Source organism: Phalangium opilio, unplaced genomic scaffold (assembly GCF_054372755.1).
Source record: "Phalangium opilio isolate 3A_F unplaced genomic scaffold, DU_Popi_V2 ptg000045l_1, whole genome shotgun sequence".
Taxonomy (NCBI): Eukaryota; Metazoa; Arthropoda; class Arachnida; order Opiliones; family Phalangiidae; genus Phalangium; species Phalangium opilio.
The window spans coordinates 7,685,723-7,704,034 of record NW_028324168.1 but is presented as its reverse complement, the minus strand read 5'-3'; the positions used below and the strand labels follow the sequence as shown (position 1 = coordinate 7,704,034).

Here is an 18,312-nt window from a genome sequence, read left to right as displayed (position 1 = left end):
CGGGATATGACTTAGTTGCGTATCTATGAATGGGAGTTTATAGTAGAGTTTAAAAAAAATACTTCGTTCATGTATTTTTTTGTCACGGAAATAAGTTTACTGCTATCCAAGTACAGTGGGTTCAATTGGAAATCGAATTTGAATGGAAAATGTTCTATGACCCCTTAAATTTAATTAAGAAACTGAAATACCTTGATTGCTAATTTAATTAAGATGTCATCCATAAATTAATCTAATCACGGTGACCGAACGAAAAATTGTCATGGAACTTTTTCGAATCAAAATAGCGCCTAGAATAGATAGAGAAACAGATCCCGTATTGAGAGATATCGCGCCTGTAGAAATGTTGTTTCTGCCGAACACCCGTGCTCAGGGAGAAGCCCTCTTACAGGCTGGATCGGTCAAAGGACTTTAAAACTGTACAAGGACGGAAAATGTAGTAATTTTTTGTCTCGATTGTAATGTATTCTTCAAGTACCTATTACACAACGCTCTCAAGCCGAGAATAACCTTGATATACTAGAATTCTAGAGTTCTCTTAGTCGTGACGTGAATTTTCTATCGAGAAACTGATATAAAGCTTACAGTTTTCCTATCCCTTATCGTTTATAAGATCCATGAATTGTTTGTTTTTCTAAAGGCATGAAACTTTAGCCCCGCGTTTAATTTTCCTCCAGAACCGACTTAATTATCTTAATTAAAAATAATTCCAGTAGGTACGTACATTATCTGTAGGCAAGTTACGGACTTCTCCGTAACATTCTTGACGCCAACCATCATAATGTAGCGAATCTAAATTCCCTTTTTTCAAAATTATCACCGCGAAACGTAACGTTTTTGGCCAACGTACGAAATTAGGCGTGGTTTACGTCAGAACTCATTTAACCCTATCTTTCCTTTCAATCTTAGTTCTAACTAGTATATCGCCTCTGTAAGTAACACGCAGTATAGAGTAAAAAAAAGTGAAATCTGGCTGCCTCAGTACAGATGATGTTAAAAAAGAAAATAGAAAAAAAAATGGTAACCAAAAGTAAAATACTCCGAAATTAAGGAAATTTCATAAATTTTTGATATAATAGCAACTTTAATTATGTAATAATAATAATTTAATAAGGAAATTTATTATAAAACTACGCTTTTGTTATACAAGGAATTAATCTTGCGGAGAATTATAAGTTAGAGATTCGAGACTACTCAGGGTTTCATATTGAAATTCCTTGACCCGGATCATTATGTAAGGAAGGAAGGACTTATTTTCTTATTGGAAAACCCCCGTTTTTCTACAGTAATTTAATCCCTTCCAAGCTTGCAAATTAAATATACTTCAAGTTAAAATTCTTCTGTCTTAGACATAAAAAAAATATTAAATGAAAACAGCAAAGGAAAAAATCATAGTAGCGCCTCCTTAGCGTTTTTTTAGTTTCCTTTTTTTAACAGACCTCATTGCTACTAGTTACACCTAATAATCACCCCTTATACGCACCCCTACATCTTTTAGCAGACGCCACTAGAATATTAACCCTCTACCATCATTCCCTTAGCACTAACCTTTTTTTTTCGCGCCTTTAGTCGAGAGAGACCCAGCGGAAAAAAAAAATTGCGTTAAAAAAAATTAACCGTAAAACCCTTTTTGGTCGTGAAACTTGGAATGCAGGAGAGCTTTACTTAACCCTTAAAAAATCTATCATTGTTGAAGTAGAAGCTCAAGCTCACGCGCGTAAAGATGAGCTCGTGTAATAATCTATCCTGGAAAACGAAAAAAAGGAAAAAAAAGTAGTTCTTGCGCAGTCATTATGGAGTGCAGGCAGCAAGCACCCCTTCTACATTATCGACTTTGAGTTTGAGTTTAAAATAGACACTGTAAACGCATTATACTAAAAAGGGGGGCGCACAGAAGGGGGGATATATAAAAGAAGTGAAGAAGAGATTGAAGAAGAAAAAGAAGAAGAAGAAGAATCGTGGAGCCTTTCTGATTGGTTCGTGTCTTCCCCGTTTCTTATTGGTTTAAAAGTCGAATTCTTGAAGCTTTGCTTTCTTTTTCACCCCCGTTCTTCCGTTTTTCTTGTGTTATATCCTTTTTGCCAAAACTTCCAAGTCTATTTCGTACCCCCTTATTTTTTTTCCTTCTTCTTCTTCTCTCTCTATCCAGAAAACATCCATTTTCTTAGAGATGCTCTGTTTCCAGACTATCTAGACTTGTATAGAAAGAGAGAGAAGAGACATTTTCTCTTTCCCCATCCCTGATATATTCCTGAGCCTCCGGATGGGGATGGAGAACTTATCCCCCCCCCCTTCATTCCAGAAGTAAGCGCTTCATCATGTCAAAAAAGCCAGCTCGGATATATATTTTTATTTCCCCCGGGTTAGGTGTGGGCGTGATATTCATCCCGTCTTCTGTTCTCTCTTCTCCCACTGTTCTCTTGAGCCTCCGTTAAATTTTTCTTTTCCTCTGATCTCCAGCCTCTTTATCCTTCTCCCTGCGTCTCTTCTCCTTTTGGAAGATGCTGCTGAGTCTGCCAAGATCATCCCCCATTCTTTCGATTCTCTTTTGTCATTCGCTGCAACACCCGTGTGTCTTACGCGTGCAGCCTCTAACAATCCCATCCCCTTAACTTTTCCAAGTCCGTCCCTTCTTTTCTTACTCAGATCTCTCCATCCTCGGGTTAGTTTTGACGTCATTCTTTTCTTTTCCTTCTTCTCTCTCGGAGTTCTATAGAGTCAAGAGAATAGGGTATGAATCGCGCGTGCGTAAAAGATGTTGCGATCGGATCCCTTCCTTCCTCTCTTCGTTACAATGGCACGCACCTGAGAGTCTCCTCCCACTGAGTTTCTAACAATAGATAGGGATAGGTCGACCCGAAGCTTGGAATCAGTACCAATAAGGGAATATGCATGATCGTATTTTAACTTATTATGGATTATTAAAGTGGAAGCTTTTTATTAAATAGTTGATGTTATTGGCACCAGACGGCGCCACATTTTAGGCCTTATTTGTAGAGGAGAAAAAATAATCGATATATATTTTTTCCCAAAAATATTTTTCGACAACTTTGTCTATAAGGGTTTATCCGAATTTTTCCAGCATCTAGATTCTAATTTATATTTAACTATAGTTTAGTCGCGTAACGCGCTCGTTAACGTTACACCTTCCCCTTGTTTGTATTTCTATCTACTTGTATCGAGATTCTAGACGGGAAAAGAAAGCATCGCTGGGGCCCGGAAAACTCCGCCCATTTTGATAATCTTTCTTTCCCCCCTTTTATGTGCCGTACATTTATTTTCTCCCTGACCTCCCCGTTCTATAGCGTTTCGCGGTTTTGGAGGGTGGTTTTAGATCGTAGAAGGAGGGGGTATATTCGTATTCTTTTAGAGAGAACGAGAAGAGAGAGAGAGAAAAGCGCGCTTTCCCCCGCAACTAACTCCCCCTGGTTGTCGCGGTTTGCGCCCTCCGCGCCACACACAAGTTCTCCCAAAGAACAGAGCTGCCAGAGAGTGAAAGTGCGCCGCGGAATATTTCTCGCGCGTTTTTACCGGGAAAAACCTTTTTCGCGCTCTTCTTTTCTCTCCTCCGGGCGCGCGACGCCGGCCAAAGGAAAAGAAGGCGCACGAGGGGCAGAAAAATAATAGGAGCGTGCGCGCGGTATTACCACAGAGCGCGCGTAAATCTATCCGTAAAGCGCGCGCCTCCGGAGTCTGCGCGAGAAAATAACAAAACGTTCGACCCCCACCTCTCGTTCGCGCACCGCGAGAAAAAGTATGGAAAAAAATAAATAAATAAAAAAGGATTCGAACCTATTCTCATTGGTCTCTTGTTGTCGCGACTCTACGCACGGGTCCCACCACCACACTCTTCTAGATCTCTCTGTATCATCGAAGACTACTTTACTACCCTTTACCAGGGCCGCGTAGTTCTTCAAAACGAAATCGCCATCGAAAAGAACACTTGAGCGACGACGAAATAGTTTGACGACAAAACGCAACCAGTTTCTTAGCGTTAGCTTAAATGTTTTAATCTAAATTATTATAATCAAGAAAACTAGAACCGACGACGATAATTTTAATCGAGAACATCAATATCTCCTTTTAATGGTTATACTGTAAGTACCGAATTTTAATTTTAATCCCTAGTTTTAATTAACTCAAATAAACAAACCGCCGATGACTTTTCCGCTTTCGGTAAACGGCAAAACCCAAATTAATAATCCCGTGTAAAATGTTAATTAGCCGGCATCCGTAAGCCTTAGTCTGGTGTCTTTCTCCTAAGTTTATAAGAGTGTTTAAGCCTAATTAGGGTTAATAGTTCAATACGGGAACCGCGCGATATGTGCGGAAGATAACTCGGATACTTAGAGATTTAGCATCCCAGCCAGTATCCCGGGGACAACCCGGGTCTTACCGGAAGTCGCGCCGGCTAGAGAATAGATTCAATCCCGTGTAGTCCCATCCCTATCATCCCCTTAAGATTGTCTCTCCGTCCGTCCCGTCTTCAGCGTCTCAGGTTTTCCGACGCCTCAACTTCCGAACGTTTCCATACGCGGTTATCTATTTCCTCTTGACTTATCGGCACCTTTTAGCCTTTGACAATGCTTATTCTTTAAGCGAAATCAACATTAACTGTCGCGAATCCATTTAGTAATTATGTTCAGGCTGGAAATTGTAAATTTTTACCAGATGCGTCGGTCGTCGATGTTTGTTTGTTCGATCCTGCCACGTGTTGTTTTTCTCTATCGTGTAAATTTACCACCTAAATGTACTAGTATGAAAAAAGCCTGCCAGTTTCGAATAAAAGCCATTTCCGTAAATATATCAAACTTCCGTGGAAATTGGGTTTTAGTTTAACTGGGCTGTTTTTCGGTAGCGAATAAGGACAGTACTATACATTAATGAAATGATCCAATTAAAATATTTCCAAATGTTTATAAAATAAAGTAAGAATTACGGAGTATTCTGTAAGCCTTTCGTGACTTATTTTGACGTAATTACAGTGCAGGGAAAACCCCGTTATATAAAATGTACAATTTTGTATTGCAACATCGTAGACAAATAATAGTGCAGACAAGTGTTGCCAGTCATTTTGTGACGCGTGCAATTTAACCGCTGTCTAGAACAGGCTGAAAAGCTTATAGTTCAGTTCAGTCATCATTCAGTTCCAAATTACTGCAGGCAACCCAGTTAAAGTTCAGAAACGGGGGGGGGGGGAGAAAATTTCCGTAGACCCTTAGATCCCTCAAATTTAGTTTTGACCTGTTGTCATATATTATAACTAATATTTTACTTCAGCTGATGGACTTTAGATAAGTCTTTACTGAGTAACTTTGGGAAGAAGAACAGTATTTTTTTCCCTTGAAACTTGAGATTCCCTGAGTTATTTGAGCCCCACAAAAAGCAAAAAGGCTAAAGCAAAAAATATCTCTTCTTCACTCTATAGTATAGGCTAGGCTATATACCCCTTAATTGTTTTTCAAGCAACTTCTAGTGTTCTAACTTGGTTCTCGTATTAGGTTTATTTCTTGTGCCCTCCACGTGGTTGGTCTAATGGCATCCCGTACAATGCGCCCAAAGTCTTTTATAACCTTAAACGTATTCAACTGTCACTAGTATACATTTGTAACGGTTTCCTTAACGCTTCCAAGTTAGAACAACCGTGAACTTTATCCCCTACCACATTTTTTGGGGGTTATTTTACATCCCCTATGTAGGTTTTTGGTAAAGGTCCGTGCCCTTCTAGGAAAAAGGACCCTCTCGCGTCTTTCCACCCATTTTCTCAAACCATCCGCGAAAGAAATAAGAATAACCACCGCTTTTGTTAAGGTTGAATTCGTAACAGAGGTCAAGGCGAGTGTTAGTTGTTTCAAAAGGGTCCCGTTTTTGACTTCCAAATAGCCTATATTTCTGGTTTATTCTTACCATTGAAATTTTTTATAATACAATAAGGCTACCCTTTCAGTACCCGTCCTATTGTTGTATCTTTATAGTTGCATTGTATCAATACGATTTCGTATGGTTTGACACGCCCCTAAGGCCCTTTTCAGAATTTAAATTTAACACACCTGTATCGAGGAGCTAATCATTCTGAAATTCAGCGTACACCGATTTGAATTCGTTGTAATCATTTAGTATACATAGTTTACAGGCGTGGAGGATTCATACCATTTGCACAAGGAGACCTGGCAACTTAGAGTGTAAAATAGCAGACGATTTTACACTCTAAGTCGCTTGGTCTCCTTGTGTTAGTGGTAGGAATCCTCCACGCCTGTAAACTATGTATTGTCTAGGGTAGAGGGTTTAAAGATTTTCCACTTATTATGCCTAGTGAATACCCCCTCGTATTTGCTTACACGTGTCTGTTTACTTTATGGATGTTAAGAAACTTGAATGACGTATTTCTAGAAGAAATGTAATAATTCGCGATCTACAATGTCCAAGGTTTAAGATTTAACGTGAATCCTTGCCAATATTACTAGCGCAAAAACTATTTTACTAAACAGGAAGTTGTTACCTTTTCATGCAGTTATTTAGACATTCTCACAGACACCGCCCACATTTGGGAATAAATTTTAAAATGCAATCTAATATTAACAAATAAAACTCGTGACTAAAAGTATTTTTCCATAGATATTTTTGCATAATGTAATGAATAACACTATAGTGTACATGTTGCGAAATTCGGTCGTATGGTAGTTGTCATATTGAAATCTAATAGCGATTAAAAAGCGTTTCAGACAATTTTAGCGGGGCTACTTCTAGATTTACCTTTAAATTAAATTATTGTTTTACGGATGACCCTCTTAAATTTAATTAAGAAACTGATTTAGACAATGATTTCGAATTTAATCAAGGGGTCATCCATAAAACACCCATCAAATCATAACTCGAAAAACGGGGATTCATTCCTAAACTAAACCACGCACGCTTTGTTGAATTCGCAATCGTAAGGCGCGTTTTTGTAAATTCACTGAACTTCCATAATAATTGTAAGATTCTAATGACCTAGCACCCGTACTTACTCCTTCGATAATTATGTAAGACATTTTTCTCTCTGTCTGCAAACGCCCCCACTTTTCCGCATGCAAACAGCCCCTTCAAGAAGAAAAAAAATTATACAAACTAGAAAAAATTGTCTGGTGCAACCAACTTCTTTGCACAGCATTTTTCTATAAACATCATAACCGAAAATCCGTGTGAATGAAATGTCAAGCTTGAATACCGTCCCCCTTGAACTGTTTTTAAAGTCAATCCAAGTTTACCCCGAAGTTAGGCTTAAAGGATAATGGGTTCTCCTCTGGTTTCTGCGGTTGTTACATAACTGAATTTTACGCTTGGCTTGAAGAATGGAGACATCTTTTTATGGGATGGGGTAGGATCGGGATGATATTAACCAGATGATCTCGAGTTGCGTTGTCTTACACCATCGTGGTTATATGGAGACGTACGTGGGACGCTGCAATTCAGTGTTTAAATGAGCAAAGGCTTAACTGTGATATTAGTTTCGAATCTTGATAAATAATTAATTTTATTAGTTAATATTAATGATAGATTAATAAATCGTCATGGGATCTGATTGTCTTAATTCAAAGGCCTGATCAATCCATAAACGACACCACTGACCCAACTCTTTCCAACCTTTAAGGCGTTCTGTACATTACTATATCCTTTTCCCCAATGTCTAATATAAATGGCGGGTCAAATCCGTTCAAGGTCATTAGAGTGTATACACCGTTGGAGAGTGCGTGCGCCACATGTTTCTCTTTACCAAGTGCGAGCTCGACTCTTACGGTTACCCTAGCTGCAATAGATGGGAATGTACTTGAGCTCAGCTTCTCTCTATTCCACCCCAGTCTGCTTGCTGCTTTCTGCCCCTGTGGCCTGTAGTCTACCCAACTATACGTTATCCGGATAACCACGGATTCGCTAGTCTTCACCCACTTTACCACAGATTCTTTTTTTGGGTGGTCAGAATTTGGTATCAGTGAAGAGGAGAAAAAAGAAACGGAGATAAACTTTGATATATTTTAATACCATCTTTTGCATTAGGGAGACTATGCATTGTTTACGTTTTTTGCTCTTGAAAATTGCTGCTACGGTCTATTAACGAGCAGCGAGAAGTTACGATTGACTAACTTCCAAGATACTAAAACGAGTTTCTTAACTTCTTTTTTACATACGACTTATTGGAGGCTCAATGTTTAGATAAGTTAAAAAAAATAATAGACGAAACATTTTAGATATGTCTCGAGTTTTAGTCTGTTTACAATTAATTGCTGCATGGGCCCGGCTATGTATGGTATGTGGTCTAACTTGGGAATGAATTCAGGGAGATAATTAAGAAATTAAAGGCAATGTGAAACCTCAGATGTCTCATTTGGACAAATTTTAATTTTGCGGCATAACACTTGTACGAACGCTTATTCTATTTGCTCTTGAAAATTGGAACCAAACTCACAAAGTGAAGGTTGGATTGCGTACTGTGCACTTGCAAGTAGATCTCGGTTTACCTTCAGATGTGTTGAGCAAATTTGTAGAGGTTAGCTAGATGATTTGTTTGGTAATAATAATGCGAAGAGACTTTGTGAATTCTCTAATGTTAACAGAATTCGGGATTTTCTCTAGCGCCATCTTTTATTTGCATCTTTCTAAAGTTTGTCTGTCCGACTAAAAAACCTTCATTATTAAACATTTTTTAAATATTTAATTTTAACAACGTCACTTAAAAACGAATCACGATAAAAATATCTTTGTATCTTGTCCTTGAATGCTTATCTTTCAGTAGCGTTCGCAAATTATTTTGGGGTTAAACCATAAGACCAAAAGAGTACCTAAATGGCTATGGATGGCATTTTGAGTTTGGTAACTCGATCCAACCAAAGAAAGAGGATCCCATAAATTCCTTAGCTCACAATGAAGATGGGAGAACGCTATAGTTATTTTTTTTACGTTAGGCTTAAGACAAAAGGGGTAGTGAGCTACTGGTCTAAAAGAGAAGGAAGGCCATTTGAGGAGTGAACTACTACTACTGTTGAGAAACATGTGCCGGAACTCGGAACTCTCCTGCCCTTTAGCAAATGAGAAAATGTCGCCAATATGGGGGATGTTTTTGGTGAAGAGAAGAAAAGGGGTACGTTTTTTTGCACGCAGCCTTGGCTCTTCAAAAGTTGACGAGAGGTCATATAATGAAGTCCCCATCAGTAACAAGAAAGCGTCTTTGTTTCAAGCAAAACACATCCCTTGAATTCTTAGAAGAAAAAGAATCAGCGGGGTAGAAGTTAGGGTCACTTTAGTTGTTCTAACTTAGGCCTAACTGAGTCTGCGTCGAATTCTTTTCCGAGCTTTATTATTCTAACAAAATTTCCCTTATTAGAAATACAGAGTTACGACTGTGATACACCGGTACATTGTGTGGTTTATTTAATATATCGTTTTATTTCAATTCCTTAATATAAAACAACGGGTTTGTATTGTGTTCGGGTCAGGCGCGTGTGGTTTAAGCCTTTTTTTCATAATTGTGCTGTTGAATTAGAGTATTATTATTATTGCGTTACTACAACTCTATAAATTAAAATTCGCTTTCTTTTGTACGCAATTAACGTTTCTAATTTACATTTTGAAGCCTCTTTTCATTAAGTTAATTGTAATGTGGAATTCATTTTTATATTTAGTTGGCTCATGTTTATTTTTGGAATTTGGCTTCACGGTTATACTGAAACCCAATTTTTGTGTCACAATCGCTAAGCCTAATATCGTTCAGTTTTATTTATCTGGCAATAACAGACTATAGAGGTTCATTGCAGACAACCTCTACTTTGTTTCGTGACAACTACATTGGTAACAGTTAAATTTACCTGATCGAAGATAGATTTGCAGTTCGGTTTAATTTTAAAATCTTTCATTTTTATTATTCGACGATATACGCGGTGGTTTTTATATCTAACCAAGGCTAAAGATCTTTCAAAAACTTTCCCTTAAACAATACATTTTGGTAACTTTTTTTAAGGCCTAACATCATGTGAGGTCCTAAAAGGTGCCAAGGCTTAAAATCCCCATAAACTTCAAACTTTTGTCTCAAACTACTTCCAAGGTTAGGGTTGAGGTAAAGTTAAAACACCGCGGCGATGTTGTTTTTAGGTTCTTTTCTTTAAAAAAAAAGAAAAAAAACCTTGTAAGGGGGAAGCGTATATACGAAATGCATCTAAATTTAAAATAGTTTTTTTGGTGTGGTAGTGAGTGGCGTTGTAGAGGGCATAGAGTTCATGAACCTTTTATCATAGATGGCGGCGGCGGTTTTCTTCCGTACCCTAGTATCTCACGGGTTGAGAAGGAAACGGTTATTTCGGCATTCCAAGAGAGGACCCGTGGAAAGAGCCCCAGCGATTCTCATATATTATTAAAAAGGGAAAAGCGCGGAAAGTTAGCGGGCGACAGAGCGGACTCTTCTCCGATTTCGAAGCCGCTGTTTTGCGAGCTCTTCTCGGTCCTCCGCGATGTAACGTCGCGATGCCGAAAGGATTCCTAGTTCTAGCTTGCTTTCTAACGCGGACTCTAAACTCTCCTCCAACTGTCTTCGTCCTCTCTCCACTATCTTTCTCTCCTCTCTCTACTATCTCTTTCTCTCTCTCTCTCGAAAAACGAAATTACTCTTAAGGAAGGGCGCGCATCTGGAAAGAGTTCTTTGAAAAACATTCTCCAATGCAGTCCTTTGGGTCCAAACGGATATGCCTTTTCCGGTTAGGCCTCCAAAAATCACAGCTTCATTTACATTGTAGCCAACGTACTGAGTGAGGACTTCTCTTTCTCGACAATTTTTTTTTGATTCCCACGTAATTTTAACTCCTACAATCCCCTAGAAGTACCCCTTTTTTCACGCCAACTAATTTAAATGACTTACCCTCCGAAAGACGCTTTTGAATCGTTGTCGAGATTTAATTTTCTGTGGGATATTATCTACATATGGGAAGGATAGAGTTAAATGTTTGTTTAATTTGAAAAGCCTTAATTCAGGTGATGCTTATGAATATGAAGTGGAGTTGGAATTTCCTCCAAAAGAATTTTACAATTAAATAATTAAACACTAGTGGAATCTGTACAAACAGAAATGCCTTCTTGTTAGAAGGAATTCAACTTAGATAACACCAACACAGATCATTAAATTTAACAATCAGATTGAAAGCAAACTCATAATGCGAGAAATATCGTGCAGGCCTAAACGTCACCGCATTCATTTTTATACACCGAAAAGTACTTAAAAAATCATTTTTCATTCTAAAAATAAAGATTTTCGCTATTAAAAATTTACTAGAAATTTCAGAGGTTTATTGTTAATATATTTCTTTCAATGCCAAAACTAATAACCATTAAGATGAGTACTTTTTGATATAAACTCGAAAACGCCAACGCGTTAAGTCTTATCTACATAATATTATAAAAGAAAACCAAAGCTTTCTTTGACAATCTTTGAAGTATTTTTACGGGAGCTCATCCAAAAAAAGTTTTTTTACTTTTCATCTCCTATCCATATTTTTATCCGTCATAATTTTAATTTTGTCCCCTCCCCCCCCCTTCTCTATGGAGCCATCGTTAAATCTTTTCCATCCTTCCCTTCTTCATCTTTTCTATCTGCTCTTGAGCTTCCTCTGTCTCCATCTTCAGGATGAACTCCTTCTAGGCATTGCGTCCCTTTTGAATTTTAAAATTAGAAAATAAGGGTCCGCTATACGCGTTTTTCAGTATATTTGGAGAGCGGAAATTTTCTTTGGTTTGTTTTTTCATCTTTCTTTGAAATATGTACAGACGTCGTTGGCAAAATGATGAGCTATCCATTTTTAACGGTTTGTGATGAAAATTAGCTTGTTTTAAAGGGAAGGAGCGTGACAAAAGTATGTATGTCAATAAACCCCAGGAAGTTCTATTTGTTTTACAATAACACGTAGTGTAGTTACTCCATTTTTGCGGTTCTAACACATTTTTACAACTACAAGTATGCATATAGGCCGTGAAGAATACAAACTCTATAATATGTAACGCGTCAGTGGTTCCATCTATGAACCAATGCGTAAAACTGACAGATCTAAACCCTGAGCTTTCCGTGGGCGACATGTACTCATAGGGAATGTCCAACACTAACAAAGGTATATTAAAAGACCTATTCAACTGAAATACCCGAGTATTTCTACAATATTGTAACCAATGATTTCTCTGGGCCTGAAGGATAGTGATATTTTTCAAAATTCTGATTTTTCACTCACTCACTCACTGTGAACTGATCATCTTATTGCTAGGTTTTTGCATGGAATTTAATACAGAGCTGTGTGGGGTTTTATATTTATATTTAGTTATGAATGCGAATATACCTATCTATGACCTAGGTTTCACGTTAAGCCTAATGTCAAAGACCCTATCCATCGTATACTGCTCTTGTCTATGATTGGCTTAGCGATATTTTCAATGAATGGCGTTGTTTTGTCAGTATTTGTGAATTAAAACATCCGCTCGTGCTTTTTTTTATATTATTTACGTGATATTGTGAATTGGCGTAGCGTTTTAGGATCGACTGTTATTCTGATTTGGTAAAAATGTACGAGGTTTAATTATACCTTTCGAAAAACAACTCGGTGTGTGTTTTCCGTTTTACGATTTTTATGTCATTTATTTTTGTTTTTAAATGGGATTGTTGTTGAGTGGGATAGATAATAATTAAGTGGATTTAAAGGGCGACGTTCGCGCTATAGTTTCAATAAAAGATTAATCGCGTTTTTTATTAACTTCAAGAGAGACAAATAACAACTGAAAAATTAAAAGATAATCAAAATTTATTTATTTATTTATTTACTTTAATGGGATTGTTGTAAGATAGATAATAATTAAGTGGATTTAAGGGCGACGTTCGCACTATAGTGTCAATAAAAAATCAGACGAACAAAGATTAATCGCGTTTTTAATTAAGTTCAAGAGACAAACAACAACTGAAAAATTAAAAATAATCAAAATTTACTTAATTATTTCAACTTTAAATGGGATTGTTGTTCATTATATAGACATTAAGTTGATCTATAATATTAACCGAACAAAGATTAATCGCGTAAAATTATCTTAAAGAGAGAAAAACAACAAATTATGAATTTATTTTTTAATTGACTTGCTAATTAATATTTATAATTAATAAAACGCTACTAATTTTAGCTAACTTTTAAATTGTTTGCTATGATCTATCCCGTCTTGGTTAAGATATAAGTAATTCCTTACCTTATGAAGACAAAGATAGAATTCTTTGTTTTATAAACATCAAAAAATATTAAAATAGATCTAGGAACATCACATTGCATTATTTTATTTCTTATTACGTAAGAAACAAGAGTGTGGGAGGCGAATATCTGCCCTCATTTATTATCGTTGAGATTCCCACCCATGCTGCGAAAATGTCGTCTGCACTCATTGTTTAAAAGCCTGTTTTAGTTTTTGACAGAATGAAGTTAATTTTTTTTATTTTAAAGTCCCCAACTAGCTTGCTTCCTTAGAAAGGAAATTTGAAATAGAGAAAAAAAGTGTCTTTTTTTCTCTCTCTAGAATAGAATAGGAGGCCGCTCGCATTCCATTGGTGGGATGTATTATATTCGAGGGAGGGGATACTTTAAATATAGAGAAGAAACCCCTCGGAAACGGATAATATATGACCAAGAATGGAATAGTGTCCAACACCGTGTATTTTTCTTTATATGATAATAAGGAATTTTTTGGTGTCACAACTATTCTCTTCCCCTTATTCTCTTAAAATACTAGCTAACTCTGAATTTCTTCCCGCTTAAATAGAATTAAACAGAAATGTGGATGTCTAATTAGCCCGAAAGAAGCGTTTTTAGTTACATCCTAGATTATAATGAAACTACTATTTTATGCCTTCCTGTAGATGTAGAAGTATTGTCAGTATCTGTAGAAGTTCTCCGTTCGTTTCTTAGTTTTAAAACGAGAGAGTCAATTGTGGTTTTCATTGTTAGGATGGTATGTACACATCGAATGAATGATTTATCATTAAATGTACTCGATAGCTACTGCTACAATGGGGTGGCTTGAATTTGGCTACGACCATCTTGTTTTCCAAAATACATACACAAACCCGCCTGTTACAGTTGGATCGAGTGAGAGAGAAGAGAAGAGAGAATGCTATTTCGAAACACAACGGAGATATGAAATTCAACCGCGTCTTTAGTGAAAACTTCACAGACAAAAAATAACGCGACGGAAAAAAAGATCGTTCCGCTTTCTATGCCATTATGTAGTAAGTTTTGAAAAAATTAGAAATACATCTTTTCCAGGAATAATCCCGAAAGTTTAGGGTAGGTATTTTCAATTAGCGACAGACTTAGGTGTAAATGGACCAAACTTCCATGAGTAGGTAAATTAATTCCTCCCACCTTTTAATTATCAGCTTAAACTTCAGTGCAAAGTTGTCAGGCGCTCTATAGTCAAGTTGGTCAAGTACCGAGTGAAACTGAACTCTGCAACCTCTGGAGTAGCAACACTGCCAGAGGAACGGCGAAAAACCCCTTTATTGTGTAACAGAAAGAAAATTCGACTTAGGATATTTTTGCTTTCACTCGATGACTTAACGCCAGATATAATCATTGAAAATTTTTAGAAATGGGACCTCAAAGAATTTTTACAAGCGAAGTTGACTTTTTTTCTTTTAGTTTAGTTTAAAAAACGTTGCTATACGAGTTTTAAAGCTTTTAAGGTCTAAGAGGCTGGGGACTCTGGGGAGGAGGGAAGCGAACTTGGTTATAATGCAATTCTTCATTCGTGACTTTTCTATTCCTTGTCGCGAAGAAAATGAGAAGATGAGGAAGATGCTTTCCATCTTCCCTAAAGAATCCATCCTTAGAATTAGTATATTATAAGCTTAGTTTTTACTAGAAACTTTACCGTTTCCAAGGTTGGAATCTAGTATACGTCTCAGTGCTCACCTTCATCTTCTCAATCCCAAAACCATCCCTCTCGCCTCTACGCGTTTGTTATCTAACATCTCTTGCCAAAGAAAAACTTAGCCGTGTAATTGGAAATATATATTTTATTTTTTCTTCTACTTTCTCTTAAAAAAAATCCTATACCCTACTTCGTTACGGACCTAAAAAAATATGAAACGAAGGCTCATGAAGATGGTTATGCTTATGAAAAATAGGAGACAAAAATCATTATGAGGTTTTAAATTTCCCTTTGTCAACTCCATAACTAACTAACTACGTTGGTACTTATGAAAGGACCTTGGTGGTTGCTATATGTGCTTTTTTTTTTCATCATTTGTCTTAGAGCCAATATCGTTATCTGATAATAGCGTGAACGTTTAAGAATTATAATTGTAATTGTAATGCATTTAACTCTTTTAATGGTTCTGATTTATGAACTTAGTTTAAATTATTTTAGCATTTATGTTGGTTGGCGCCTTAATCTCGGTCCGTTAGGGTTTTTGAAGTACCCGGGATTTTTTAAAAATGAGTGAGATAACAGAGGGATTTTACATGTAGTTTGATATAATTTTTCTGTAGTTGAATTAGTGTGAATTAATATTTAAACGTCTTAGCATTTTGACTTCTCTGCTTAACGTTTGTTTAGTCAAACGTAAGCTTCACTTTTTCCGAAACGACATGAAGTATGTAACAGCTAGTAGTAGTAAAGAGCCAACCAAAATTACCGTGAATCCGAAGAAGATTCCTCGAATTTTGCGTGAAAGATGTCGAGGCTCGATCCATTCAGAGACAATGCGATAATGACCCGATGAAAAACTTTTGTTTCGCTAGTTGCTAAGTTCGGCATGACGCCGCCCCACCAAGCATGCACCAAAGTGTTTCGAGTTGCTGCATGTATATGGGGATTTAGTTGGGGAGACGGAGACGCGATGAGTTGATTGGGGAGCCAACAGTTATTGTAGATCGTCGTGGGGGTTCCCGACCTAAAAGAATAGTCGTCTACTTGGGAGTAACTCGCTCCTTTCTTCCTAAATGAGCTCCGCTCGGATCTATCTGTCTCGAGATGGTTTTGACATTTTTCAGAGTCCGTATACCGCGTTACAAGTTCCGTTTAGAGATCCATGACGCGAAGTAAAACGGGACAGACCATCACCTACCTACACATGTCTTAGAGCTAGGGAACAAAGGCTTAGGTGGCATGCTAGTAACTTCCACCTGCGTAGAATGAATTAAGTCTTTAACTCATTGCGCATGCACCACTGGGCGTTCCATTAGAAAAATTAGCTATGACCCATTGCTTAGAACTCCGCTTTAAATAATGAACTTTGGATTCCGTTGTACTAAAAACAACGTAGACAAACGAATAAGCAAAAATCTCTCTCTCTCCGAAGATTTGTTCGCTTGATGAGTTTGGAAATAATTGACGTTACCAAGCGTAACGAGACTTACCTTTTTGGATGGGATTCTAGGAATGCTCTTGGTCTTCCTCTGTCTGCCACGCATCTATAGTATAGATCTTCAACTTTTTTCCCGCTGTTTTTTAGAACAAAAGATAACCTCTCGTTATTACTTCATTCGCCATGTCAGAAGTAATAAAAGGGAAAGCGGGGAACGTGACTTTCTTAACAGAGATAATTTGGAGCTTTTAGGTTTTAAGTGAATTATAAGGGTTTGGTCGAACGGGATGCGAAGAAGGATGCGTATGGGACCTCCCCTGATGTAATAAGTATGTTTAAAGGGGTATTGAAACTATCCTGGCAGCATAACCAGTATAAACCACCGAGAATTTGTTGCTTGATACCACCCGTCTTTGCCTAAACATTAAATCTTTTAATTTAGTTGACACAAAAATCAGTGACGTTCCACTATCCCTTTAAAGAAAAATTTAAACAGACAATAGTGATTTGAGTTGAAAGACGAGGGTAAGAAAGAAAGAAAGAAGTTGGTTGGGCTCTCATAAGGATGCCACCATCACGCGCACCCTAGCGTTAATAACTAATCGTCGTTGTCTCGTTCCTCTGTTAGGTTATTCTTAAATCTTCTTTCCCGGAAGACAATGAAGTTTCTCTTTTGGGGTGTAACTTTATTTTTTTTCTTCTTGTCTTGTCTCGTTCTTCTCGCTGCTCCGGTGCTGATGGTGTGGTTTTGCTGGATGGCGTTTGTATCGAGGTGCTTGCAAACTCGCTACCGTCGCACCCTTCTCGCTACCACCACCAGTTTTGTAGCTTCTTTTCTTTACTCGACGACTTGTCTTGTCGCGAATTACGTTAGGCTACTGTTGCCATAGCCGCATTGGATGGATTCCTTTAGAGTATTAATGTAGCTTTTCGTTACTGTCTCTTCTGGAAGAATTTTCTTTGTTTTTCCTGGCACTGTTTTGTAGGATACTTTGTGAATAATTTTAAATTAGCCTTAACGTTTGCATCTTGATTGCAATAAGTATTCCTGTTTTGTTTTTTAACTATTCTGTCGAAGGTTAAAAGGTCAAAACGTGTTCTTCGTTGTTAATATGTCTAACATGATTAAAATGAGGCTTAGTTTAAAATAATCTAGGCTAATAAATTACCTCTCGTTTTTAGCATTAATTATCCTTGAAAAGTAACTTTAACGCTGACATAATTAGGCTTGAATATAATTTAGTCTCAACTCAGCGGAACTAATCAAGGATAACCCTTGCGACACGTATATAGTAATAGGGAACAAAACCAGAGACGTGGTAGATAGATACCGCATCCATTTTTTTATATATCCTCCCCATGCAATTTCAAATTAAAAATGTTTTATCTTAGAAAGAACTAAATGAAATATGCTCCTTCGAAATTGAAATTCGATACTTTTACAAATGAGATGGAAGATAAAATTGATTCTTCGCAAATTTCCCCATTGCTCTTCTATATAGCATAGGCAATGTTTCATTTTGTTTTTATTTCTTGCCTTTCTTCTTCTTATTTCTTAAAATCGTATGACTTATTGAATAACTTAATCGATACTCGTACAATCTTTATTTCTTTGACGTTGTCTCCGTGTGTAATCAGACAATCGTTAGCTGATGTCTTCTAAACGGAAATTGCCAACTGACTCGACGTAATTTATCAGTTGAAAGAAATGTTGTTTTTCTCAAATTTCCAGCCGACTATTGCTCGTTTAAGTTATTTTTTATTATCGAGTGAGTTAGTGTAGGCCTATAATGTACGTGTTTCTTTCGTCTTTTATCCCCAATTGTCAAGAAAGAAACGGAAAAATTAAAAGAAAGATTTCTAAGAATCTCTGGCGCAGTGGCGCTTTGCTGTTTTCATTTGGTAAATCATTTTATTTCTGTTTTCTGGTGAAATTCGATGTTTTTAAACCTTGTTTTGGGAAT

At 37.2% G+C, this 18,312-nt stretch overlaps 1 protein-coding gene across 4 annotated transcripts in view; it reads left to right on the top strand.

Moving 5' to 3' along the window:
* The window catches only part of LOC149677234 (uncharacterized), a 241,874-nt gene that overhangs the window by 172,708 nt on the left and 50,854 nt on the right, over positions 1 to 18,312 (top strand). The window contains exon 1 of one of the 4 annotated variants that reach the window (XM_089838259.1): positions 3,240 to 4,097. The exons of 2 other annotated variants lie outside the window; for them this stretch is intronic. In XM_089838259.1, the coding sequence (XP_089694385.1) occupies positions 4,087 to 4,097 (11 nt within the window). In that variant the 5' untranslated portion in view covers positions 3,240 to 4,086. Of the gene's footprint in view, positions 1 to 3,239; positions 4,098 to 18,312 lie in introns of those variants that run through there. One more of the 4 variants, XM_089838262.1, reaches the window with a different exon arrangement.